This window comes from Thalassophryne amazonica, chromosome 13, assembly GCF_902500255.1.
Source record: "Thalassophryne amazonica chromosome 13, fThaAma1.1, whole genome shotgun sequence".
NCBI classification, from domain to species: domain Eukaryota; kingdom Metazoa; phylum Chordata; class Actinopteri; order Batrachoidiformes; family Batrachoididae; genus Thalassophryne; species Thalassophryne amazonica.
Window position 1 is genome coordinate 63,808,161 of NC_047115.1, and position 27,212 is coordinate 63,835,372.

The window sequence follows — 27,212 nt, forward strand, 5'->3', positions numbered from 1 at the left end:
AGACAAAGTATTGATTCATTTTCTACACCTGGTTTTTACCCAAGGACAAAATATGGCCATTGGGTCTTACAAAAGCCTTGTATCTGTCTGTCTGTCTCTGCTTAGCATATGTCCAGTCCTGTTACTTCCAGGGTCTTCAAATTCACACAGACACAGACCTTGGACAAGTTCAAAGATGGATAACCTTGACCTACTTTAAGAGGTCAAAATGTCACATTGTCTTTCTTATTGCTATGTTTATATGGCTGAGCATATTTTGGCATTGGGTTACATTTTGTAATTAAATTCAATGGGGGTTGGAACACATTCAAGTGGGCAAGAGGTGGGGTACACCCTATTCAAGCTGCCACTCTGTCATGGGGCCTGCGATTGACAGACAAAACTCATTCAAAGCCACACTTATGGTCAAATTAAAGGTTCCAATTCATTTAACCTGCACATCTTGGAAGTACTCGGGACCGCTCGGCCGCTTGTACTTGCGATCTCGTTCTTTCGGTCATGAGCCAAGTCTCATGACCATAGGTGAGGGTTGGAACATAGATCGATCGGTAAATCGAGAGCTTTCCCCCCTGCTCAGCGGCCGAGATTAGTTTCCTCCGCAGGGTGGCTGGGTGCTCCCTTAGAGATACGGTGAGGAGCTCGGTCACTCTGGAGGAGCTCGGAGTTGAGCCGCTGGTCCTCCATGTCGAAAGGAGCCAACTGAGGTGGCTCGGGAATCTTTTCCGGATGCCCCGTGGACGCCTTGCTGGAGAGGTGTTCTGGGCACATCACATTGGGAGGAGGCCCCAGGGACCCAGAGGTCTGGGTGATTTTGCTTGAGCTGCTGCCCCTGCAACCCGACTCCAGATAAAGTGGAAGAAAATGGATGGATGGATGGATCTTTGGAAGTGGGAGGAGGCCAGAACAACTGAAGGGAACTCACACAAACATGGAGAGAACACATAAATACCATGCAGAAATGACCAACTCAGAAGCTAACCTGGGACCTTCTCACTGCAAAGCAACAGTGCTAAAAACTGAACCACTGTTCTGGCCACAACATGAAGTATGCAAAAGAAAAGATAAATATCACGCAATGTCAAAGTTAGCCATCTTTGAACTTGTCCAAGGTCTGTGTCCCAAGAAAGTTCCTTGTGAATTTGAAGAGTGGTAATAGGACTGGATGTAAGCTGAGCACAGACAGACAGACACAAAGTCTTTGCAATTCCAGATTGCCATATTTGATGGCCTCAGGTAAAAATGGATTACATTTCTATAGCACTGTACAGTCATGTCTTTCATTTACACACACACACACACACACACACACACACACACACACACACACACACACACACACACACACACACACACACACACACACACACACACACACACACACACACACACACACACACACAAGGAGTTACAGTATATGCTTCTGTGAATGTGACTGGAGAAACTTTCAATGGTGTCTCAGGTCTTCTGACCAGAGGCAGTTGTTTCGCACTTCAAATGGAAATCTCAAGGAGACATGAATCATGGATCTTAATTTTTGAAATTTGTTTCTTACAATTGTATCCATGTTCTGGTAGCAGTGCTCAAATTTGATAATCATCAGTGCTGCCAGATACAGCTGATGCTTTCCAGAAAAGCTGTTCAAAAACTGCCAAAATACACACAAAACTACAAAAAATAAAATAAAGTAAGTTCTTTCACCTTCTCCTTTTTCTCTTCTTGGAGTCACAACAGCAGATCTGATATGGATCTGCATTTTGATTTGACACAAGGTTTATGCCAAATGTCCTTCCTGACGCAACTTCACATTGCATTTAAAATGGTCATGGGTGGTCTTGAACCAGAAACCTTCTGCTTTGAAAGCAAGTGCAAAGGCTTGTAGTGACTCAAGGAAATGTAGCACAAATCAAAATGCACTTTCTTATTTTAAAGTTTAATTTTAACTGAATTGCATGAGTAAAAATTTAGGAGCTGAACAGTCTTTGTTGTGTGAAGATAGCCAGTGTACATTATAGTTGGTGTACATATGTGTGTCTGCACAAGGAGATGCTGATGGGAGATATTGCTGGCAGCAGTTTGTGTATGCTTTTATTATCCAATTGGCTTTATGTTCTCCATTAGAAGGCCAAAAGCAGCCCACTGCGAAAGCCAAGCTGCTCCTAGCATGGTTGCCATGATGTTGATCTTAAAATGCTTCCGTAACAAACCTTTTTCTGGATGGATCTTTGGCAGCTTCAGGAGTGCACCCTCAGAACATTTGACGATGGGCTTCACATTTGCAAAATAGTGTCTTTGGATGATGGCTTTCACTTTTCAAAAATATTCCCTTGGGAAAACATGATTATCACTTACAGATCATGTGTGTGAAATTTTTCACAAATACAAACATTATATGATTTTAGAATGATTACTTGACCCACGAACGACATAGTTTCCCAGTATGCCGTTTGAAGCTCAGAACTCCATCTATAGTACCTCAAAAAGTCTGTCACAGTTTCTTGTGATTATATTTTAATCCACGTCGATTGATATTTAAAAATGTTTTCAAGGCAATGCAAAGTCAGTTGTGATCATATTGGAATATGAGATTGTGAATCCTTTATCTGGACACAGGTTCAGAACTGTACTTTGGCTGAAGGAAATCCTCGGGTCATTCAGAATGTATGCTTATCGTAACCAGATACAGAACTGTCTAATTGTGATGTCTTTACTAATCTGTTTTTTTATTTAAAGGAGACCTGCATTGAAAAAAATGCAGTCAGATTTTTTGAACAAAAAATGACTTACATTTACACATCCTTCTGAATGTAGTAAAGTAATTCTGCAAGCCCAGATCTGTCATTCAACGGAGAAATCTTCATTTGAAAATGACAAATTTACAGCTAACATTTAGCCCTCCGCAAATTGTCCCTCTCATCATGGACGCTGCCGAGACGTCACGGACAAGACCCTCTCCCAGCATGCATTGCGCCAATTGTAATTTGTGGATTTACGTCAGTTTGCATCTGCACCTTTTTCTTGTCTTATACGGAAGGATCAACTTTTTTAAAAATTTCATATTGTCTTGCGGCACGTTTGGTGAGTACACATTTCTTTTATTTGTGCTTGAAAATTATTTTGGGGGACTTTTTCATACGCCCGTTTGATTGAGTGGTGTCGCAATGAAAATCTACTGTCTTTCACCTCCGGTACCATCGCGGGATATGGAGGCGAGACCCGCAAAGAATCCCAGTCATTAAAAATATATAAACCTCTCTCAGCGTCCATGGAGCTCTGGGGCTCTGATTGCCGAGACGTGTGGTGCTGTGGATTTTGCTGCAAGAAGTCTGTCCTTGCAGCAACAGGTGTACCAGCCGCTTTGCATTAAAACAGCGAGCACAGCGGAGGCAGAGAGCGGGAGAGGAAGAACGGCGCCCGCTGTCGATGTCGTTGATCTGAGCACACAGATCTGTATCTCACATTCATTGCAGCTTACTTTTGGATGTTGAAACCAGGACGTGTATAAGTAACATTACTAACAGATAAAATCAATTTCAATGCGGGATCGGACTGAAGACGGGAGCGCGTCGTCTTGTCCCTGACATCATGGAAATAATACGGTTGTACAAACTGTTTTCACAGAGGGCTAAATTTTATCTGCAAATTTGTCATTTTTAAACGAAGATTTCTCCGCTGAATTACAAATTTGGGCTTACAGATTTACTTTACTGCATTCACAAGGGTCTTATAAATACATATCAGCTATTTCTTTCTGAAATCTGACCACATTTATTTCAATGCAGGTCTACTTTAAGGAAAGGCAAACAACTGATAAAGATTTTCTCTGAAAATGTCACATAGCTGTGATTAATACTGACCTTCATGCCATTCCAGGTGATCTGGGTGTGTAATAACTGCCGGAAGCAGCAGGAAATCCTCACCAAACCAGGCGACTGGTTCACAGGTCCAACTGGGAAACCTGCTGGTCTCGGTTCAGCTATTAGCGAGCCATCTGTTTGCCAAACGCCTGGTGATAAGAAGTTACGTTCTCGCTCCCAAGCCCCTTCAGGAACGACAACTGCAAACCAAGACCTCAACCGGACTGGTGTACCCGGGACCCTACCTGTCAGTGACATTCGGTCACGCAGCGAACCACCACGAGACGAGTAAGTTGAAGATATGGAAGGACTAAAAGATAGAGATAGCAAATTTAGTAGGTACACAAACAAATATGTTTTGAAGAAAATACCATATTGACCATTTGATGCTGAGTGCAATATGTAAATATTTACAAACGTTTTATTGTGAGCAACCATTTTCAAAACCATACTGAAACCATGAAGTTAAAAAGACGTTTCTGAGATACTGATAAGCCAAAATGAAGCGGGTGGTAGGGGGTTAAAAATAATAGTAATGTTATAATGAATATTATATAATGCCTGAGTGGATCCTTGTCATTTGATTGGTGCTTTGTATGTCACATGACATGGACTATTTTCCCCATTTGTGTTGCATTGCATATAGTGTGCAGTTTGGTTCCATTTACCATGCAAATTTGGTTCCATGTGTTTTGTACCATTGCATGCTGCAACCAACACCCACGAGTGGGGACAGCGTTTAGTGGGGGCGGCGTTTAGCTAAACATGGCGGCGTTTGTTTTGCTAGTGGACGACGATTTGAAGGAGCTAATTGATGGTGCTAATTGAATGAATGAATGAATTTATTTGGCACACAGACTCAACAATAACAAAAAACTGATACACAATACAATTCCACAGTGACATGTGTGACCAAAAGGGGGTGACCAGAAGCAAAGCTTATAAACGCCCACCCCTTATATACATATATACATACATACATATATACACATTACCTACCCTGAGAACAAGCACACAGACGACAGTGGTAAGGAAAAACTCCCTCCGATGTATTGAGGAAGAAACCTCAAGCAGACCAGACTCTAAGGGGTGACCCTCTGCTTGGGCCATGCTACAAACACATTTAACACAACACAAACTCAAATCCCATCATCATACATCTGTAGTGTAGATACATACATATATACAAATACACACGCACACACACACACACACACACACACAAAACATATTTGCTACGTTGCCTTCTGGAGGCATGAAGAGCTGCTAGGATGAAAAGCTGGATGAATTTTTGATGTGATTTTTCGCTGGAGTGAGGAAGTGCACAAAATCTTTTTTTTTTTTTTTGGAAGTACACAAAGTCAGTGCATGGCATCACAGACTACATCGTAGTCAAAACTGTTTTTTCACGTTGACTGAGAATTTTGGACTCCTATTCAAAGTTTGTGTTGGACTGTTGCTGTCAAAGCACCAGTGGAACACCAAATTGTAAGTCCCTTTTCTGTTGTTTATAAATTAATAAAATATCAAATGACAAGGACCTATTTTAGCCATTATATAAAAGAAATAATAGAAATAATGAATGTTTTCTCATTCTTTCAATGAAATGAATATTTCATTGGGTGAAATTTCGTTGAATTAAACATTCCAGCTTTCACCTCATGAAATATTCTTACCATTGAACTCATAAACAGTCATTATTTGTATGTTATACATTGATGAAGGAAGGTGCACATTTTTATAGTTTTGTGGGAATGAAACTGGAGCATGAGCGCTATATATATATATATATGAGGTCTGTTAGAAAAGTATCGGACCTTTTTATTAAACCTGATGGATTTGAATCACGTGTGCTTGCATGAGCAAACCTTGAACCTTCGTGCGCATGCGTGAACTTTTTCACGCCTGTCAATTGAATCATTTTCTGGTAAGCAGCCTTTGTGTGAGGTGTGTGTGCAGTGTGCTTGGCGGATTTTCATTCCAAGGAAAAAGACGGAACGACTGGAGCAGCGCCGCATCAAATTTTGCCAGAAACTGGCTGACAACCAGGTGGAAACCATTCGGATGATTCAGACGGCTTTCGGTGACTTTTCAGTCGTGTGACTATCCGGGAAATTGTGGAAGAGCTGGGCATGTCGCAGCATGTCCTGTGAGACTTCAACACTAAGGCGCTTTTTTTTGTGTCATCAGCAGCAGCATGAATTTCACAGCCACTCTTTTCATGGCTAAATCTTCTGTCACAGTGGAATGTACCAAAAAAGTGCTAATGTCCACCTCTTCTGCAATTTCTCAGAGAGACACACGATGGTCCCGCATCACTACAGCGTTCACTTTGGAATGATCTGGTCATTTCAGCATGTTGATGGCCGACCGGCGCGTGGCTCGCTCTCCGCCGTTGTGCGGACATCTTTAAACCGGTTGTACCGCTCCTTAATCTGTCTGATGCCCATAGGATCGTCACCGAAAGCCGTCTGAATGATCTGAATGGTTTTCACCTGGCTGTCGTCCAGTTTCTGGCAAAATTTGATGCGGCGCTGCTCCAGTCCTTCCATCTTTTTCCTTGGAATGAAAAAACGCCGAGCGCACGACACACACCTCACACAAAGGCTGCTTACCAGGAAATGATGCAATCGACAGGCGTGAAAACGTTCACGCATGCGCACGAAGGTTCAACGTTTGCTCATGCTAGCACACGTGATTCAAATCTATCAGGTTTTTGAAAAAAATTAAAAGGTCCGATACTTTTCTAACAGACCTCATTTATATATATATATATATATATATATATATAAAATCTCATATTCCATGAGAACATGCACAGTACAGTTTGCGTCAATGGTGCAACATCAGAGGCCTCCCCAGTTAGCAGTGGGGTGAAGTGCCGACGCTCTTCAGAATCTTCTTCTCCATGCTCCTCCAGTATGCCTTGAAGGATTGCAGTGAGGGAGTATACATTCACACCGGGGCCGACGGCAAGCTCTTCGACATCGCCCGACATTGAACCAAGACCAAGGTTGTGGAGGTACTCATCCATGAGATGCTCTTTGTCGACAATGCATCTTTGACATCACACTCCGAAGACAGTTTACAGCAGCTTGTTAATCACCTCTCTCATGCCTGCAAGGAGTTTGAACTGACCATTAGTCTGAGTCTGAAGAAGACACACATCATGGCACAGGGCACAGTTGCTCCGCCTAAAATTGACATTGATGGGTACAGCCTAGAAGTCGTGGAGCACTTCACATACCTTGGGTCAACCATCTCTAACGTACTCTCCATTGATGAAGAGATGAACAGCAGGATTGTGAAGGCAGTAGCAGTTATGGCAAGACTAAGGCATAGAGTGTGGAACAACTCCAGCCTCACTGAGAAGACAAAACTGCGCATCTACCAGACCTGCATGCTCAGGACACTCCTCTACGGTAGCGAGGCATGGACTGCCTACGCCAGACATGAGAAAATGCTCAAAAGCTACCATCTGAGGTGTCTTAGGTGAATTCTGTACATCACATGGTAGGGCAAGGTGCCCAACACAGAGGTCGTGGAACACGCCATCATGAACAGCATGTTTGCCATTCTTGGCTAAAGGCACCTTCGTTGCCTTGGCCACATCAGAAGAATGGATCTGGGTCGCATTCCTAAAGATCTACTGTATGGTGAGCTGGCAGAGGGCACTCGTGTGGTTGGTTGTCCATGCCTGCACTTCAAGGATGTATGCAGCATCAATGTCAACACGTGGGAGCAGTGTGCAGAGGACTGTGCCGCCTGGCGCCTTACTGTCAGGACAGGTGCACAAAGGGCTTAGCAGGAGAGGAACCAAGGCCTTGCTGAGCAATGAGCTAGGAGGAAGTAGTGACAACGGCAGCCTCAGCAGGCATCACAGTACATGCACAACAAAAGCAACAGAGATTCATTCTCACATTGAACTGATAAGTCAATTGCACAGGTGCAGATAGAAACAAAAGACAAACATTTCCTGGATATTTGTATTGTCAAATGTGTTGGTAGCATGGCCCAAGCAGAAGGTCACCCCTTTGAGTCTGGTCTGCATGAGGTTTCTTCCTCAAATCATCGGAGGGAGTTTTTCCTTACCACTGTCGCCTGTGTGCTTGCTCTAGGGGTTGGTAAGGTTAGACCTTACTTGTGGCAGCTTTGTTGGGATTTGACACTATATAAATGAAATGAATTAAATTGAACTGAAAAGTGTCAAAAACAAACAAACAAACAAAACAGCAAAAAAGCCTCTGACAGAGGGGAGGGTAACACAAAGTTTGTGTCCTGGGTAGGAAGGGTTGGGCAGTCTTTCTTGCTTGCTTGCCTCAGGACCCTGGAAGCATACAGGTCCTGTAGGGATGGCAGACTGCAGTCAGTCACCTTCTCTGCTGCATGGATGATATGCTGCAGTCTGCTTCTGCCCTTAGCAGTGGCAGCAGTGTACCAGACAATGATGGTAGAGAAGATGGACTTGATGGCAGTGAAGGAATTCACCATCATTGTTTTTGGCAGGTTGAACTTCCTCAGCTGCTGCAGAAAGTACATCCTCTGTTGTGCTCTCTTGATGAGAGAGCTGATGTTCAGCTCCCACTTGAGGTCCTGGGTGATGGTGATCTCCAAGTAGCAGAAGGACTCCAGAATGGTGACTGGGGAGTCACACAGGGTGATGGGGAAGCCAGGACTGCATTCTTTCTGAAGTCAACAAACATCTCCACTGTCTTGTCTCAGCTCCAGGTTGTTCTGTGTGCACCAAGACACCAGGTGATCAATCAGCCATCTGTAGACAGACTCGTCCCCATCAGAGATGAGTCCAGTTAGGGTCGTGTCATCCATGAACTTCAGGAGCTTCACGTACTGGTGACTGGAGGTGCAGCAGTTGACGTACAGGGAAAAGTGTAGAGAAGAAAGAATGCAGCCTTGGGGACATCCGGTGCTGATGGGCCATGTGTTGGAGATGCGTCCTCCCTGCTTCACATGCTGCCTCCTGTTAGACAGAAAGTCAGTGATCCACCTACAGGTGGAGTTAGACATGACAAGCTGAGCGAGCTTGTCCTGCAGCAGACCTGGGATGATTGTATTGAAAGCAGAGCTGAAGTCCACAAGCAGAATCCTGGCATAGGTTCCTGGGGAGTCTAGATGCTGGAGGATGAAGTGCCATGGCCACGTTGACAGCGTCATCTACAGACCTGTTGGCTCTGTAGTTGAACTGCACGGCATGCAGGAGTGGGTCAGAGATGGCCTTGAGGTGAGTGAGGACAAGGCGCTCAAAGTCTGTAGTCATTAAGTCCTGTAGTTCTTTGTTTTTGGGTGATCAAAATGATGGTGGAGGTCTTGAAGCATGCTGGCACCTGGCCAGTGAGGTGTTGAAGATGTCTGTGAACACCAGAGACAGTTGGCTGCATTGCGTGGGTCCTGTCTCTTGAAGAGCCTGTTGACATCCCTCTCATGAATGAAGAGAGGCATGGTGGTGAAGGAGGAGGTAGGGGTCCTTGCTGTGAGCAGTTGTGTGGGTGGGGCAGACCCTAGTTGGTGTGGGAGGAAAGGTGCTTATGGGTTGGAGCTGATGATCATGGGGGATGGTATTAGGACTGTCCCATTTTATTTCAAATCTGCAGTATACAACCCCAATTCCAATGAAGTTCGGATGTTGTGTAAAATATACACTCAACAAAAATATAAACGCAACACTTTTGGTTTTGCTCCCATTTTGTATGAGATGAACTCAAAGATCTAAACTTTTTCCACATACACAATATCACCATTTCCCTCAAATATTGTTCACAAATCAGTCTAAATCTGTGATAGTGAGCACTTCTCCTTTGCTGAGATAATCCATCCCACCTCACAGGTGTGCCATATCAAGATGCTGATTAGACACCATGATTAGTGCACAGGTGTGCCTTAGAATGTCCACAATACAAGGCCACTCTGAAAGGTGCAGTTTTGTTTTATTGTGGGGGGATACCAGTCAGTATCTGGTGTGACCACCATTTGCCTCATGCAGTGCAACACATCTCCTTCGCATAGAGTTGATCAGGTTGTCAATTGTGGCCTGTGGAATGTTGGTCCACTCCTCTTCAGTGGCTGTGCGAAGTTGCTGGATATTGGCAGGAACTGGTACACGCTGTCGTATACGCCGGTCCAGAGCATCCCAAACATGCTCAATGGGTGACATGTCCGGTGAGTATGCCGGCCATGCAAGAACTGGGACATTTTCAGCTTCCAAGAATTGTGTACAGATCCTTGCAACATGGGGCCGTGCATTATCCTGCTGCAACATGAGGTGATGTTCTTGGATGTATGGCACAACAATGGGCCTCAGGATCTCGTCAGAGTATCTCTGTGCATTCAAAATGCCATCAATAAAATGCACCTGTGTTCTTCGTCCATAACAGACGCCTGCCCATACCATAACCCCACCGCCACCATGGGCCACTCGATCCACAGCATTGACATCAGAAAACCGCTCACCCACACGACACCACACACGCTGTCTGCCATCTGCCCTGGACAGTGTGAACCGAAATTCATCTGTGAAGAGAACACCTCTCCAACGTGCCAAACGCCAGCGAATGTGAACATTTGCCCACTCAAGTCGGTTACGACAACGAACTGGAGTCAGGTCGAGACCCCGATGAGGATGACGAGCATGCAGATGAGCTTCCCTGAGACGGTTTCTGACAGTTTGTGCAGAAATTCTTTGGTTATGCAAACCGATTGTTTCAGCAGCTGTCCGAGTGGCTGGTCTCAGACGATCTTGGAAGTGAACATGCTGGATGTGGAGGTCCTGGGCTGGTGTGGTTACACGTGGTCTGCGGTTGTGAGGCTGGTTGGATGTACTGCCAAATTCTCTGAAACGCCTTTGGAGACGGCTTATGGTAGAGAAATGAACATTCAATACACGAGCAACAGCTCTGGTTGACATTCCTGCTGTCAGCATGGGAAATGCACGCACTCTCAAATCTTGCAAGATCTGTGGCATTGTGCTTTGTGATAAAACTGCACCTTTCAGAGTGGCCTTTTATTGTGGACAGTCTAAGGCACACCTGTGCACTAATCATGGTATCTAATCAGCATCTTGTTGGATCCTCTTGCTTGCCTCTACTGGTGGTTGGCTCTCACTGCGGTATTGTATCACTTCCTGTTCCGGAGCACAGCAGTGTTTTTCTGTATCTGTTAGCTGTTTAATCTGCGCAGTTAGATTGATCTAGTTATCTAGATTACGATTTGTTTCCCAGTGTAATCTTTACGTGCCTTAACTAAAGCACTCCTTCTGCTGAATCACCTCTAAATTATTTACACATTATTCACTTTGCGTGTTTTTAGGAATCTGCTAGCTTAGCGTAGCTACTAGCTCTTAGCCGATTTAGCATGGCGGCTTCTCCTGTCTCTCCCGCACTTTTCTGCTCTGGGTGTGAAATGTTTAGTTATTCCTCGGCCTCCTTTAGCAGTAACGGTACTTGTAATAAGTGTAGCTTATTCGTAGCTTTGGAGGCCAGGCTGGGCGAATTGGAGACTCGGCTCCGCACCGTGGAAAATTCTACAGCTAGCCAGGCCCCTGTAGTCGGTGCGGACCAAGGTAGCTTAGCCGCCGTTAGTTCCCCCCTGGCAGATCCCGAGCAGCCGGGAAAGCAGGCTGACTGGGTGACTGTGAGGAGGAAGCGTAGCCCTAAACAGAAGCCCCGTGTACACTGCCAACCCGTTCACATCTCTAACCATTTTTCCCCACTCGACGACACACCCGCCGAGGATCAAACTCTGGTTATTGGCGACTCTGTTTTGAGAAATGTGAAGTTAGCGACACCAGCAACCATAGTCAATTGTCTTCCGGGGGCCAGAGCAGGCGACATTGAAGGAAATTTGAAACTGCTGGCTAAGGCTAAGCGTAAATTTGGTAAGATTGTAATTCACGTCGGCAGTAATGACACCCGGTTACGCCAATCGGAGGTCACTAAAATTAACATTAAATCGGTGTGTAACTTTGCAAAAACAATGTCGGACTCTGTAGTTTTCTCTGGGCCCCTCCCCAATCGGACCGGGAGTGACATGTTTAGCCGCATGTTCTCCTTGAATTGCTGGCTGTCTGAGTGGTGTCCAAAAAATGAGGTGGGCTTCATAGATAATTGGCAAAGCTTCTGGGGAAAACCTGGTCTTGTTAGGAGAGACGGCATCCATCCCACTTTGGATGGAGCAGCTCTCATTTCTAGAAATCTGGCCAATTTTCTTAAATCCTCCAAACCGTGACTATCCAGGGTTGGGACCAGGAAGCAGAGTTGTAGTCTTACACACCTCTCTGCAGCTTCTCTCCCCCTGCCATCCCCTCATTACCCCATCCCCGTAGAGACGGTGCCTGCTCCCAGACTACCAATAACCAGCAAAAATCTATTTAAGCATAAAAATTCAAAAAGAAAAAATAATATAGCACCTTCAACTGCACCACAGACTAAAACAGTTAAATGTGGTCTATTAAACATTAGGTCTCTCTCTTCTAAGTCCCTGTTGGTAAATGATATAATAATTGATCAACATATTGATTTATTCTGCCTAACAGAAACCTGGTTACAGCAGGATGAATATGTTAGTTTAAATGAGTCAACACCCCCGAGTCACACTAACTGTCAGAATGCTCGTAGCACGGGCCGGGGCGGAGGATTAGCAGCAATCTTCCATTCCAGCTTATTAATTAATCAAAAACCCAGACAGAGCTTTAATTCATTTGAAAGCTTGACTCTTAGTCTTGTCCATCCAAATTGGAAGTCCCAAAAACCAGTTTTATTTGTTATTATCTATCGTCCACCTGGTCGTTACTGTGAGTTTCTCTGTGAATTTTCAGACCTTTTGTCTGACTTAGTGCTTAGCTCAGATAAGATAATTATAGTGGGCGATTTTAACATCCACACAGATGCTGAGAATGACAGCCTCAACACTGCATTTAATCTATTATTAGACTCTATTGGCTTTGCTCAAAAAGTAAATGAGTCCACCCACCACTTTAATCATATCTTAGATCTTGTTCTGACTTATGGTATGGAAATAGAAGACTTAACAGTATTCCCTGAAAACTCCCTTCTGTCTGATCATTTCTTAATAACATTTACATTTACTCTGATGGACTACCCAGCAGTGGGGAATAAGTTTCATTACACTAGAAGTCTTTCAGAAAGCGCTGTAACTAGGTTTAAGGATATGATTCCCTCTTTATGTTCTCTAATGCCATATACCAACACAGTGCAGAGTAGCTACCTAAACTCTGTAAGGGAGATAGAGTATCTCGTCAATAGTTTTACATCCTCATTGAAGACAACTTTGGATGCTGTAGCTCCTCTGAAAAAGAGAGCTTTAAATCAGAAGTGTCTGACTCCGTGGTATAACTCACAAACTCGTAGCTTAAAGCAGATAACCCGTACGTTGGAGAGGAAATGGCATCTCACTAATTTAGAAGATCTTCACTTAGCCTGGAAAAAGCTAGGACATCTTACTACTCATCACTAATTGAAGAAAATAAGAACAACCCCAGGTTTCTTTTCAGCACTGTAGCCAGGCTGACAAAGAGTCAGAGCTCTATTGAGCTGAGTATTCCATTAACTTTAACTAGTAATGACTTCATGACTTTCTTTGCTAACAAAATTTTAACTATTAGAGAAAAAATTACTCATAACCATCCCAAAGACGTATCGTTATCTTTGGCTGCTTTCAGTGATGCCGGTATTTGGTTAGACTCTTTCTCTCCGATTGTTCTGTCTGAGTTATTTTCATTAGTTACTTCATCCAAACCATCAACATGTTTATTAGACCCCATTCCTACCAGGCTGCTCAAGGAAGCCCTACCATTATTTAATGCTTCGATCTTAAATATGATCAATCTATCTTTGTTAGTTGGCTATGTACCACAGGCTTTTAAGGTGGCAGTAATTAAACCATTACATAAAAAGCCATCACTTGACCCAGCTATCTTAGCTAATTATAGGCCAATCTCCAACCTTCCTTTTCTCTCAAAAATTCTTGAAAGGGTAGTTGTAAAACAGCTAACTGATCATCTGCAGAGGAATGGTCTATTTGAAGAGTTTCAGTCAGGTTTTAGAATTCATCATAGTACAGAAACAGCATTAGTGAAGGTTACAAATGATCTTCTTATGGCCTCGGACAGTGGACTCATCTCTGTGCTTGTTCTGTTAGACCTCAGTGCTGCTTTTGATACTGTTGACCATAAAATTTTATTACAGAGATTAGAGCATGCCATAGGTATTAAAGGCACTGCGCTGCGGTGGTTTGAATCATATTTGTCTAATAGATTACAATTTGTTCATGTAAATGGGGAATCTTCTTCACAGACTAAAGTTAATTATGGAGTTCCACAAGGTTCTGTGCTAGGACCAATTTTATTCACTTTATACATGCTTCCCTTTGGCAGTATTATTAGACGGTATTGCTTAAATTTTCATTGTTTCGCAGATGATACCCAGCTTTATCTATCCATGAAGCCAGAGGACACACACCAATTAGCTAAACTGCAGGATTGTCTTACAGACATAAAGACATGGATGACCTCTAATTTCCTGCTTTTAAACTCAGATAAAACTGAAGTTATTGTACTTGGCCCCACAAATCTTAGAAACATGGTGTCTAACCAGATCCTTACTCTGGATGGCATTACCCTGACCTCTAGTAATACTGTGAGAAATCTTGGAGTCATTTTTGATCAGGATATGTCATTCAAAGCGCATATTAAACAAATATGTAGGACTGCTTTTTTGCATTTACGCAATATCTCTAAAATCAGAAAGGTCTTGTCTCAGAGTGATGCTGAAAAACTAATTCATGCATTTATTTCCTCTAGGCTGGACTATTGTAATTCATTATTATCAGGTTGTCCTAAAAGTTCCCTAAAAAGCCTTCAGTTAATTCAAAATGCTGCAGCTAGAGTACTGACGGGGACTAGAAGGAGAGAGCATATCTCACCCATATTGGCCTCTCTTCATTGGCTTCCTGTTAATTCTAGAATAGAATTTAAAATTCTTCTTCTTACTTATAAGGTTTTGAATAATCAGGTCCCATCTTATCTTAGGGACCTCGTAGTACCATATCACCCCAATAGAGCGCTTCGCTCTCAGACTGCAGGCTTACTTGTAGTTCCTAGGGTTTGTAAGAGTAGAATGGGAGGCAGAGCCTTCAGCTCTCAGGCTCCTCTCCTGTGGAACCAGCTCCCAATTCAGATCAGGGAGACAGACACCCTCTCTACTTTTAAGATTAGGCTTAAAACTTTCCTTTTTTGCTAAAGCTTATAGTTAGGGCTGGATCAGGTGACCCTGAACCATCCCTTAGTTATGCTGCTATAGACGTAGACTGCTGGGGGGTTCCCATGATGCACTGTTTCTTTCTCTTTTTGCTCTGTATGCACCACTCTGCATTTAATCATTAGTGATCGATCTCTGCTCCCCTCCACAGCATGTCTTTTTCCTGGTTCTCTCCCTCAGCCCCAACCAGTCCCAGCAGAAGACTGCCCCTCCCTGAGCCTGGTTCTGCTGGAGGTTTCTTCCTGTTAAAAGGGAGTTTTTCCTTCCCACTGTAGCCAAGTGCTTGCTCACAGGGGGTCGTTTTGACCGTTGGGGTTTTACATAATTATTGTATGGCCTTGCCTTACAATATAAAGCGCCTTGGGGCAACTGTTTGTTGTGATTTGGCGATATATAAAAAAATTGATTGATTGATTGATCTTGATATGGCACACCTGTGAGGTGGGATGGATTATCTCAGCAAAGGAGAAGTGCTCACTATCACAGATTTAGACTGGGTTGTGAACAATATTTGAGGGAAATGGTGATATTGTGTATGTGGAAAAAGTTTTAGATCTTTGAGTTCATCTCATACAAAATGGGAGCAAAACCAAAAGTGTTGCGTTTATATTTTTGTTGAGTTTAAATAAAAACATACACATATACAATGATTTGCAAATCCTCTTCAACCTATATTCAATTGAATACACAACAAAGAAAAGATATTTAACTTTCAAACTGATAAACTATTGTTTTTGTGCAAATATTTGCTCATTTTCAAATGGATGCCTGCAACACATTTCAAAAAAGCTGGGGCAGTGGTATGTTTACCACTGTGTTACATCACCTTTCCTTATAACAACACTCAATGAGCGTTTGGGAACTGAGGACACTAATTGTTGAATCTTTGTAGGTGGAATTCTTTCCCATTCTTGCTTGATGCACGACTTCAGTTGTTCAACAGTCCGGGGTCTCCGTTGTCGTATTTTGTGCTTCGTAATGCGCCACACATTTTCAATGGGCAACAGGTCTGGACTGCAGGCAGGGCAGTCTAGTACCCGCACTCTTTTACCATGAAGCCACGCTGTTGTAACACGTTTAGAATGTGGTTTGGCATTGTCTTGCTGAAATAAGCAGGAACGTCGCTGAAAAACACGTTACTTGGATGGCAGCATGTGTTGCTCCAAAACCTGGATGTACCTTTCAGCATTGATGGTGCCATCACAGATGTGTAAGTTGCCCATGCCATGGGCAAAAACACACCTCCATACTATCACAGATGCTGACTTTTGAACTTTGCGATGGTAACAGTCTTGATGGTCGTTTTCCTCTTTTGTCCGGAGGACACGACGTCCATGATTTACAAAAACAATTTGAAACGTGGACTCATCAGACCACAGTACAGTTTCCACTTTGTGTCTGTCCATTTCAAATGAGCTCAGGCCCAGAGAAGGCGGCGGCATTTCTGGATATTGTTGATATATGGCTTTCGCTTTGCATGGTAGAGCTTTAACTTGCACTTGTAGATGTAGCAACGAACTATGTTAACTATCAATGGTTTTCTGAAGTGTTCCTGAGCCCAAGCAGTAAGATCCTTTACACAATGATGTCAGTTTTTAATGCAGTGCCGCCTGAGGGATTAAAGGTCACGGGCATTCAGTCTTGGTTTTCGGCCTTGCCGCTTACGTGTAGAAAGTTCTCCAGATTCTCTGAATCTTCTGATTATATTATGGACTGTAGGTGATGGAATCCCTAAATTCCTTCTAATTGAACATTGAGAAACATTGTTCTTAAACTGTTGGACTATTTTTTTTCAAGCAGTTGTTCACAAAGTGGTGATCCTCGCCCCATCTTTGCTTGTGAACAGCTGAGCGTGATACTCGCCTGTTTCCAATAACCTGTTCTTTGAGCATTCATCAACTTTCCCAGTCTTTTGTTGCCCTGTCCCAACTTTTTTGAAACATGTTGCAGGCATCCATTTCAAAATGAGCAAATATTTACACAAACACAATACATTTTATCAGTTTGAACATTAAGTATCTTGTCTTTGTGGTGTATTCAACTGAATATAGGTTGAAGAGGATTTGCAAATCATTGTATTCTGTTTTTATTTTCATTTTACACAATGTCCCAACTTCATTGGAATTGGGGTTGTAATTCGTTCAGTTGGTTGGCCAGACGAGGATCATTGAAAGAGTGGGAAAGGTTAGCTTTGTAGTTTTTGATCTGTCTCAGCCCCTTCCAGACAGAAGTGCAGTCATTGGCTGAGAACTGGTGTTGACGTTTCTCAGCGTACAGCCATTTAGCTTACCAAGCCTGTACTTTGATTCTTTAAACCTGACCTTATGCACACTCCTGAATGCCTATTCCTTCTGTCTGAGTTAAAGACTAAACCAGGGTTTGTCGTTGTTACACCTCACGTGGTGTGTGATGGTATGCAGCATTCCTCACAGACATTGATGTATGAGGTCACAGCCTCTGTGTAAAATCCAGACTGTTGGTGGCAGTCTTGAACACATTCCACTTCATGTTTTCCGAATATGCCTGAAAATCCTCCACAGCCTCCCTGCACCACTGTTTAGATGTTCTCACTACTGGTTCATGGAGCTTTAGTTTCTGCATGTAGGTAGCAGTCAGGTAGACCATGGCTTATTCAGAATGGCCCAGAGCGGCAGGGGGGATGGCATGATAGGCATTGTTCATATTTGTATAACAGTGATAAAGAGTTCCCTACTCTCTGCTCAGACATTTAATAAGTCTGTATTTGGGGAGTTTCTGGGAGATGTTACCTTTGTTAAAGTTGCTGAGGACAATAACTAAAGAGACCGGAATAGCCTGCTCCTCACACAGCATCTGGTTGGTGAGCGTGCAGTGTGCCTCCTGTACATTGGACTGTGGTAGAATGTAAACACCAACCAGAATAAATGAGGTGAACTCATGGGGTTAGTAGAACAGTTTGCAGTTAATAAAAAAAAGTTTTTAGATCAAGAGAGCAATATTGTTGGATCATTGTTACATCGTTACACCAACCACTGTTGATGTAAAAACAGATTCCACCATCCTTCATTTTGCCAGAGTCCTGCATCTGTGTCCATTTTGCAAAGTTAGAAGCCTGCCAGCTGCAGCGTGAAGTCTGATCCACAGAGCCACATCTCCATGAAGCACTGAACTGCAGATGTAGCAAAATCTGCTTGTCCCCACCAACAGCTGGAGTTCGTCCATTTTATTTTGCAGAGAGCACACAATGGAGAGGAACATTCCTGGTAGTGGTGTACAGTGGCTGTGTTGGCAAAGCCGCACAACCGCACCGGCATGTCTCCCCCTCCTGCAGCATTTCACTGCACGATCCAGGGTGAGGGGAACCTTTGGCCAAGATGTCCAATAAATCCACTGAAGGCTCGAGAAAAGTGGGAAACAAATCCAGTGGCATTGTTCCCCTGATCTTTGTGTGCTCTACGCAGGTGAAAGAGATCTGGGAACTGTTGCAAGTCACAAAATTTACACACAAAAACAAACTAAAGAGTGCACACCAAAACACCAAGGCAGCCGTACATGGCGCCATCATGTTGACATCCAATAATTCTCTACAAATCCTTTTTTCATGCCAAGTGAAAGCTTAAAATGAAAGATTTGTCATGTTTCTGCATTCCAGTAACCTGTGGCATGGAGCCATAAATCTCAGCCCAGTTCTTACATGCTAATTGAGTTTACCTAAAATGCTCATTATTATAACATTTCTTTTGGTGTGTAAGTATGAATACCAGTAACTTCTGTCTCACACCCTGTGACCTTATTTCCCTCCAATTCTGTTTCCCAGGAGAAATGGAAGAAGAGGCGGAACAACGGGTCAGGGAGAGCATCATCCAGCCCACCCAAGACTGCACACCCAGGGCTCCATGGACCGGAACCTCCGAGGGGAGTCCAGGGAGCGCAGGGAAAGCCGGAGGCTGATGAAGGGACGCTCTCTGGAGCATGATCCTGTTGGAGGAGGAAGCGGAGGTAACCACCACATGGACCACAGTGGTGCCCACCTTCGCCAAGCAGGGCCGGTCCCTCCTGGAGGTCGGGGCCACCCTGTGGCTGGGCAAGGTCATGGTGTTGTTGTAGCAGGAGAGGTTAGAGATGCTGTCTTAGGCCAGGGTGTTCGGCCTGGACAGAGGACGGTGGGTGGGATCACTGGGCTGCATGAGGAAGCCCCTGCCCCTGAACTTCGAGAACCTGCTGATTTGGGCCCAGGCTCAAACACTGGCCAGGCACCTGTAGTGAGACGGACCAAAAGGGAGAAGGCTGACAGTATGTTGCGCAATGATTCGCTGAGCTCTGACCAATCGGAGACACTGCGACCACCACCACCAAGGCCGTACAAGTCAAAGCGAGGCCTGGGGGCTGGCGGGAAGAGGCAAACCAGCGTCAGCAGTTCAGAGGAGGATGGTGGGACCACGCCAGAGTACAGCAGCTGTGACGATGCAGAGATTGAAAGTGTCAGTGAAAGAGGTGAGAAGCATGATTACTCATCATTCTGAAATGCTGTTGATTTCAGCAAAAGAATGTACTCAAAATTGATCTCACCTCATTCATTCATATATCCATTCATTACAAGTCTTGCACACCTCTAACTATAGTTTATAGCTAGGGCTGCAACTAAGGATTATTTTTATAGCTGATTTCTCATTTGAATATGTGCTCAATTAATCAAATGTAAACTAAGAAATTACAGCAGAAAATATTCTTATTTAAGAAGCTGAAATCAGAGAATTTGTATCTTTACAATGAACTAGCTAAGTAATTAGGGCAGGAACTAGGGCAGGAAGTTTGCTAGGTGACAATTTCTAATGCTGAAATCATATACCGTTGTATGTAAAAGTTTGGGCATCCCTGATGATTTCCATGATTTTCCTTTATAAATCATTGGTTGTTTGGATCAGTAATTTCAGTTAAATATATCATATAGCAGACAAACACAGTGATATTTGAGAAGTGAAATGAAGTTCACAGGATTTACAAAAAGTGTGCAATAATTCTTTAAACAAAATTAGGCAGGTGCATAAATTTGGGCACCCTTGTCATTTTATTAATTTGATAGTAGAGAAGCTTGAATCTTCAACTGGACTGGGTTGCTTGACGTGAGGACATTTCGCTTCAAATCGCAGAAGCTTCCTCAGCTAAAATTCTTGCTCTGGTGGTCTTACTTCTGTCTTGACTCTTGTATTAATTTGAATACATCTAGCACTACTTATTGGAACACAAAATTGGTTTGGTAAGCTCATTTCCCCTTGACCGCCTTACACAGGTGAATCCAATCATGTGAAAGGGTATTTAAGGTGGTAACGTTTCCCCTGTTTGCATCTCTTCTAATGAGTGGCAACATGGGAGCCTCTAAACAACTCTCAGTTCTGTAAATACGAGAAACTTCATTTCACTTCTCAAATATCAGTGTGTTTGTCTGCTATATGATATATTTAACTGAAATTTCTGATCCAGACAACCAATGATTTATAGTGGAAAATCATGAAAATTATCAGGGGTGCCCAAACGTTTGCATACAACTGTATCCTGGAATGGAATTACAATCATCATTTCTTCATTCACCTGCTTTGAGATAGTCATGATGGGAACATTTGATTGATTGCCATTTCACAATCACATTGGTCACTGATGTTTTTGTAGCGATGCAAAAGTAATACATTTTGACACAGCTTTTTCCGTATCAGTATTACCATTATCACAGTCCAATCTCTGATCACAGCTCCTCTGGTCAACAATATTGTTGAAAAAAGTTTCCTCTTAGTCTTTACGGTTCTTCACAAAGATTTTTAAATGTTCATGCTCCCAGCTGAACAGCCTGTTCACTGTGAAAAATGCCATGTGTTTGGACTCAGTGCCAATGACTACTCCTTGCCAGATGGTCATGGTAATGCAGCTGTCGGTCTGCCAATGGCCATAAAACCTCACCGAAAAAGAGTTGTGGCTAGTTAGCTTGTTCATTCTTTAGTCTGAAATGACAGTACCTAATGCCATATAAATATGTGAAGCATGCGAAAATGACCCACTCAACCCAAATAACCCCAGTGTGTAGCTAGAAGACACAGAACAAAGCAGTCAGGTAAGCTGTTTCGGCATGATACGGGAAGAGATGGACGGATGGACATTTCACACTCCCATCCAGATGCTGGTGGTAATGCAGTTGCTGGTCTGGCAACTGCCGTAGAACTTCATAGAAGAAGATGAGTTGTAGCTAGTTAGACTAATACTTTTGTCTGAGATGATAGTACCTAATTCTATGTACCTATGAGGAGCAAGTGAAAATAACACCCCCCCCCCCCATGTTACTCCAGGGTCTACATAAAAGACGCAGTATGAAAATCATAGTGATCAGATAAGCTGTTTCAGCGTGATGAAGGATCAGGTGAAGGGATGGACATTTGGTGAAATATAGTGTAGATAACTCAAAATGATTCCTCGACAGTGATGCCGGTAATTTGTTACTTAGTATCGAGTAATCTAATGCGTTAATCTTTCCAAATCAATAATTAGATTAAAGTTACTTCTCTGAGTCACTGTGTGTTACTATTATGTTTGTATTGTGGGTCAATCGCAGCTTAAACAGGTGTCCCGATGAGATACAGGTGGAGGTCTGAACTGTCCACTTTCAGCCAGCTGTGAGCACAGAGCCGCATCCACTATGCAGCTCAGCTCCGAGTTGAAGAACAGTTGTCTCTCAAAGCGTGGTGACACTCAGAGCTATGGTTTTACAAAGACATCTTTACCCTTTATTTTCTTTAAAACTCTGTGCATGTCCTCATTAAAAACAGCTGATCCGCGACGCCCAAATACTAAGGCTTTTTTTTCCACCCAAATGCACCCAAGTATCTTTCTGAGGATGAAATGATGTAAAAAAAAAAAATTGCTGATAAAACCTTTTAACCTGTCAATCTGGTTGTGTTTTCTGCATAAATAAGCATTATCAATTCTTCCTGCTCAAACAGCAAGCCAGGGGCAAATCCATGCGGGAAGGGGGCGTGGGGAGACAACAGCCCCCGATTAAAGGTCCACTTTTGAAGACATTTTTCATACTATTTCTAATACTAATGCTACTTAATAATAATAATAATAATAATAATAATAATAATAATAATAATAATAATAATAATAATAATAATAATTTCAACAACTAAAATGTTTAGAAAGAATTTGTTAGAAAATTGTTAGAAAGAATTTAATAGTTACATTTATAAACATTGTAGGTTAGAAATGGTACTTTTTGCCGTTACAGTGTTACAGTATATGAGGTCAACAAAGGTGTCTTTATTTATTTTTTATTAAACAAGGATTTATGTTCATTGAAGTCAAGAAAGGGTGACTATATAGTGAGTATTGGCAAAACGGGTTATCATTTTCATGTTGAAGTGGCTGGGGAGGGGATGTTGTCGGCAGCAGCTGAAAATAACTAAAAGGTAACTAGAAATCTAAGTTAGTTACTTTTACAATTGAGTAATCAGTAAAGTAACTACGTTACTTTTTCAATGAGTAATCAGTAATCAGTAATTGGATTACTTTTTCAAAGTAACTGTGGCAACACTGTTAGTCTATCAAAGTACGAGGTCTGTCCAAAAAGTATCATACCTCTTTATTTTTTTCAAAAACTATATGGATTTGAATCACGTGTGATTACATCAGCCAAGCTTGAACCTTCTTGCGCATGCGTGAGTTTTTCCATGCCTGTCGGTTGCGTCATTCGTCTGTGGGCAGGCTTTGAGTGAGCACTGGTCCACCCCTCCCGTTGGATTTCTTTTGTCTGAGAACTTGCTGAGAGAATGCCGCTTTGCTCCATGAAATTTTTTTCAGAAACTGTTAGAGACAGGCAGTTGGAAACCATTCGATAGATTCAGTTGGTTATCGGTGAAGATTCTGTCTGCGTCACGCGGATTATGGACTGTTAAAACCTTTTTAAAGACGGCCCACAGCGGCGGAGGGCGCGCGGCGCGCCGAGCGACCATCGACAGGCTGGATCGACCAGATCATTTCTAAACTGAATGCTGTGTTGATCCGGGACTACCACAGAAATGGCAACAGAGCTGGACATAGCACTTTTGCGGCACATTCCACTGTTACAGGAGATTTTGTAATGAAAGACATGCGGAGGATTTCGCGCGTCAGCACGAAGCAGCTCAGGACGCGCAGCAAAAAAACACCTCTGTCTTGGAAGTCTCACAGGACATGTTGGGGCATGTCCAGCTGTTACACAATTTCTCGGATACTCACTCGACTGAAAGTCATCGAAAGCCGTCTGAATCTTCTGAATGGTTTCCAACACAGAGGTGTTTTTTTTTTGCTGCGCGTCCTGAGCTGCTTCGTGCCGACGCGCGAAATCCTCCGCACGTCTTTCATTACAAAATCTCCTGTAACAGTGGAATGTGCCATAAAAGTGCTATGTCCAGCTCTGTTGCCATTTCTGTGGTAGTCACATGATGTCCCGGATCAACACAGCATTCAGTTTAGAAATGATCTGGTCGATCCAGCCTGTCGATGGTCATTCTGCGCGCCGCATGCCCTCCGCCGCTGTGGGCCGTCTTTAAAAAGGTTTTAACAGTCCATAATCTGCGTGACGCCGACAGAATCTTCACCGATATCCAACTGAATCTATCGGATGGTTTCTAACTGCCTGTCTCTAACAGTTTCTGAAAATAATTTCATGGAGCAAAGTGGCAGTCTCTCAGCAAGTTCTCAGACAAAAGAAATCCAACGGGAGGAGTGGACCAGTGCTCACTCAAAGCCTGCCCACAGGCGAATGACACAACCGACAGGCGTGGAAAAACTCACGCATGCGCACGAATGAATGAATGAATGAATGAAAACTGTTTATTTCGAACATTTGATACAAAAACAATTACAAGATAGATCAGTAAAGACAACAACAAAAAAGTTCCTACTGTGTACCCAACATGTCCGAAAAGGGGTAGGGTGAAGCATCAGCTTATTTATCCCTACCCCTTCTTCCCCACAACCAGTAATACCCTTTGCCACATATACACATAGATTCCTACACACCTAAACCGATATCAATATATATATATATATACATATACATACACATACACATATATATATACATACACACATCAACATACATATACATACACATATATACACATATACATATATACACATATATATACACAAACATAAATATACACCTACACATACCTACTTACATACAAAATACTATATATTTACAAGCCGAAGCAAAAAACAAAAACACCCTAACCCTCATTACCCTTCCTCCTCCCTATACCCAGAAAAAAACATATTTTTGTACCGCTGTTTGAACTGGTTCATGCTTGGACGTTGCTTGAGCCCCACTCCCAATCTGTTCCACATCCTCACCCCACAGACAGAAATACAGAAACCTTTTAATGTTGTTCGTGCCCACTGATGCTTTAAATTAAATTCCCCCCTCAGACTGTAATCCCCTGATCTGTTAAAAAACATATTTTTAATATTTGCTGGAAGTAAATTGTTTATTGCTTTATACACAATTTGTACTGTTTGAAAATGAACCAAGTCTGTGAATTTTAAGAATTTGGATTGTAAAAATAGTGGATTTGTATGATCTCTATAGCCAGTATTATGAATAATTCTTATAGCTCTTTTCTGCATTACTGATAGTGATTGTGTTGTACCTTTATAAGTATTACCCCATACCTCTGCACAGTACTGTAAATATGGTAAAACCAGTGAGCAGTAAAGAATGCGGAGTGAGTTGTGGTCCAGAATATGTTTCGCTTTGTTTAGAACTGAAATGCTTCTTGACAGTTTACTTTGTATATGTTTTATATGAGTCTTCCAGTTTATCTTATCATCTATTATCACCCCCAGAAACTTATTTTCATGTACCCTTTCAATATCTACCCCCTCGACTTGTAACTGAACCTGTATGTCTGTATTACAATAGCCAAATAACATGTATTTTGTTTTACTTAAGTTTAATGATAATTTGTTTCTGTCAAACCATATTTTCAATTTTCCCATTTCTATACTGATCCTCCTCAGTAACTCCTGCAAATCCCCCCCTGAACAAAAAATGCTTGTGTCATCTGCAAATAATACTCATTTTAATATTTTGGAAACATTGACAATATCATTTATATAAATTAGAAACAGTTTTGGACCCAATACTGACCCCTGTGGGACGCCACAAGCATTGTCCAAGCATGATGATGTATATTCCCCCAACTTCACAAACTGTTTTCTGTTACTTAAGTAGCTTCTCACCCAGTGCAACACCAACCCCCTAATCCCATACTGTTCAAGTTTATTGATTAATATGTCATGATTAATTGTATCAAAAGCCTTTTTAAGGTCTATAAATATTCCAACTGAATGTAATTTGTGGTCTATGGCGTTTGTAATCTCCTCAACTGATTCTATTAATGCAAGTGATGTTGAACTATGTGCTCTGAATCCATATTGACTATCAGTAAGTAATTTATGTTTATTTATGAATTTGTCTAATCTATTATTGAATAACTTTTCTAATAATTTGGAAAATTGTGGAAGCAAAGAAACAGGTCTATAATTTGTGAAGTGGTGTCTATCCCCAGTCTTATACAGCGGCACAACCTTAGCTATTTTCATTTGATTGGGAAATTTACCGGTTTGAAATGATAAGTTACAGATGTATGTTAATGGTTCTACAATCCATTCAATGACCTGTTTTACCACCACCATATCAATTTCATTTAAATCGGTAGGTGTTTTATATTTACAATTATTCACAATGTCTATAATTTCATTTCCATCCACTGCTGTGAGGAACATTGAACAGGGATTTCTTTCTATAAGATTATTATCCCAATCCTCAGATTGGGAATCGGGAATTTTTTCTGCCAAGCTTGGTCCAATATTTACGAAGGTTCAAGCTTGGCTGATGCAATCACACGTGATTCAAATCCATATAGTTCTTGAAAAAAATAAAAAGGTCCGTTACTTTTTGGACAGACCTCGTAGTTGTCAACTCATTTAACTGATATTCCAACAGAGATGTTGGTTCATATTGGTATGATAACATCACAGAGTTTCTTATTCAACCAATCTGCCCATTTTCACACACCTGCCGCTCACTGGATATCTTCTCTTTTTCGGACCATCCTCTGTCAACCCTAGAGATGGCTGTGCATGAAAATCCCATTAGTTTAGCAATTTCTGGAATACTCAGAGCAGCTCCTCTGGCACCAACAACCATGCCATGTCCAAAGTCACTTCAGACTTCTTTCTTCCCCATTCTGATGCTTGGTTTGAACTTCATCAAATTGTTTTCATGCTTGAAAAGTATGGAAAGAATGGAACCAGATTTTTGTTTAAATAATCAAACAAAATGCAAATATGAAACCAAGATAAGAAGGGAAGATAATATGCCAAAGCAAAACATAACTTGCAAACAAATTATTTGTACGATGATGTTGACTGTTGGTCTGGCATCATGGAGTCATGGTTAATACTATTCACTCACAGGAAGAAGATCCTGGGTTTGAATCTATCCTGGTGTTTCTGTATGAAATTTGCATGTTTTTGAGTGTTTTCTCTGCAGGTGCTCTGGCTTCCTCCCAATACACACAGGTTTGGTGAACTGGAATCTGTAATTTGACTGTAGGTGTGTATTTGTCTTTCTGTATGTGCAAATAAATACTTGCATTCCCTGATTACACACTCACATGGGATTTCACCATTCGCAAGGTCTTCTAATACCACTAACGTAGCCATTGCTAGTGCCATGTTCCTTACCACTTTGTGCATGCTTTTATGTCCACCCATACGTACAATTGCAAACATGTGGGTGTGTTAATTGTTCATCATTGTGTCGCTGATGTGCACATCACTCTGGTGACTTCTTGTTTTCACCCTATTATCGGTTCCCACCATCACCTCTACATGTCGGCAGTGGAACAATAGCTGTAGAAACGTATGTACAACAGCCAGGTTTTTTGCGTGACACACCGCATTTTCCACGGTCATTTCACTTTGATACATCTGAACGTTAGCGTGGAGACGGATGTACGCCACATTTTTGTGCAAATGCATCCTTTGTACATGA

At 42.4% G+C, this 27,212-nt stretch overlaps 1 protein-coding gene across 13 annotated transcripts in view; it reads left to right on the forward strand.

Moving 5' to 3' along the window:
• Nucleotides 1–27,212, forward strand: part of LOC117523394 (regulating synaptic membrane exocytosis protein 1-like) — a 343,959-nt gene that overhangs the window by 181,823 nt on the left and 134,924 nt on the right. For all 13 annotated transcript variants that reach the window (XM_034184908.1, XM_034184909.1, XM_034184910.1 and 10 more), the window contains 2 exons: nt 3,871–4,142; nt 18,939–19,615. In XM_034184908.1, the coding sequence (XP_034040799.1) occupies nt 19,018–19,615 (598 nt within the window). In that variant the 5' untranslated portion in view covers nt 3,871–4,142; nt 18,939–19,017. The remainder of the gene's footprint in view (nt 1–3,870; nt 4,143–18,938; nt 19,616–27,212) is intronic.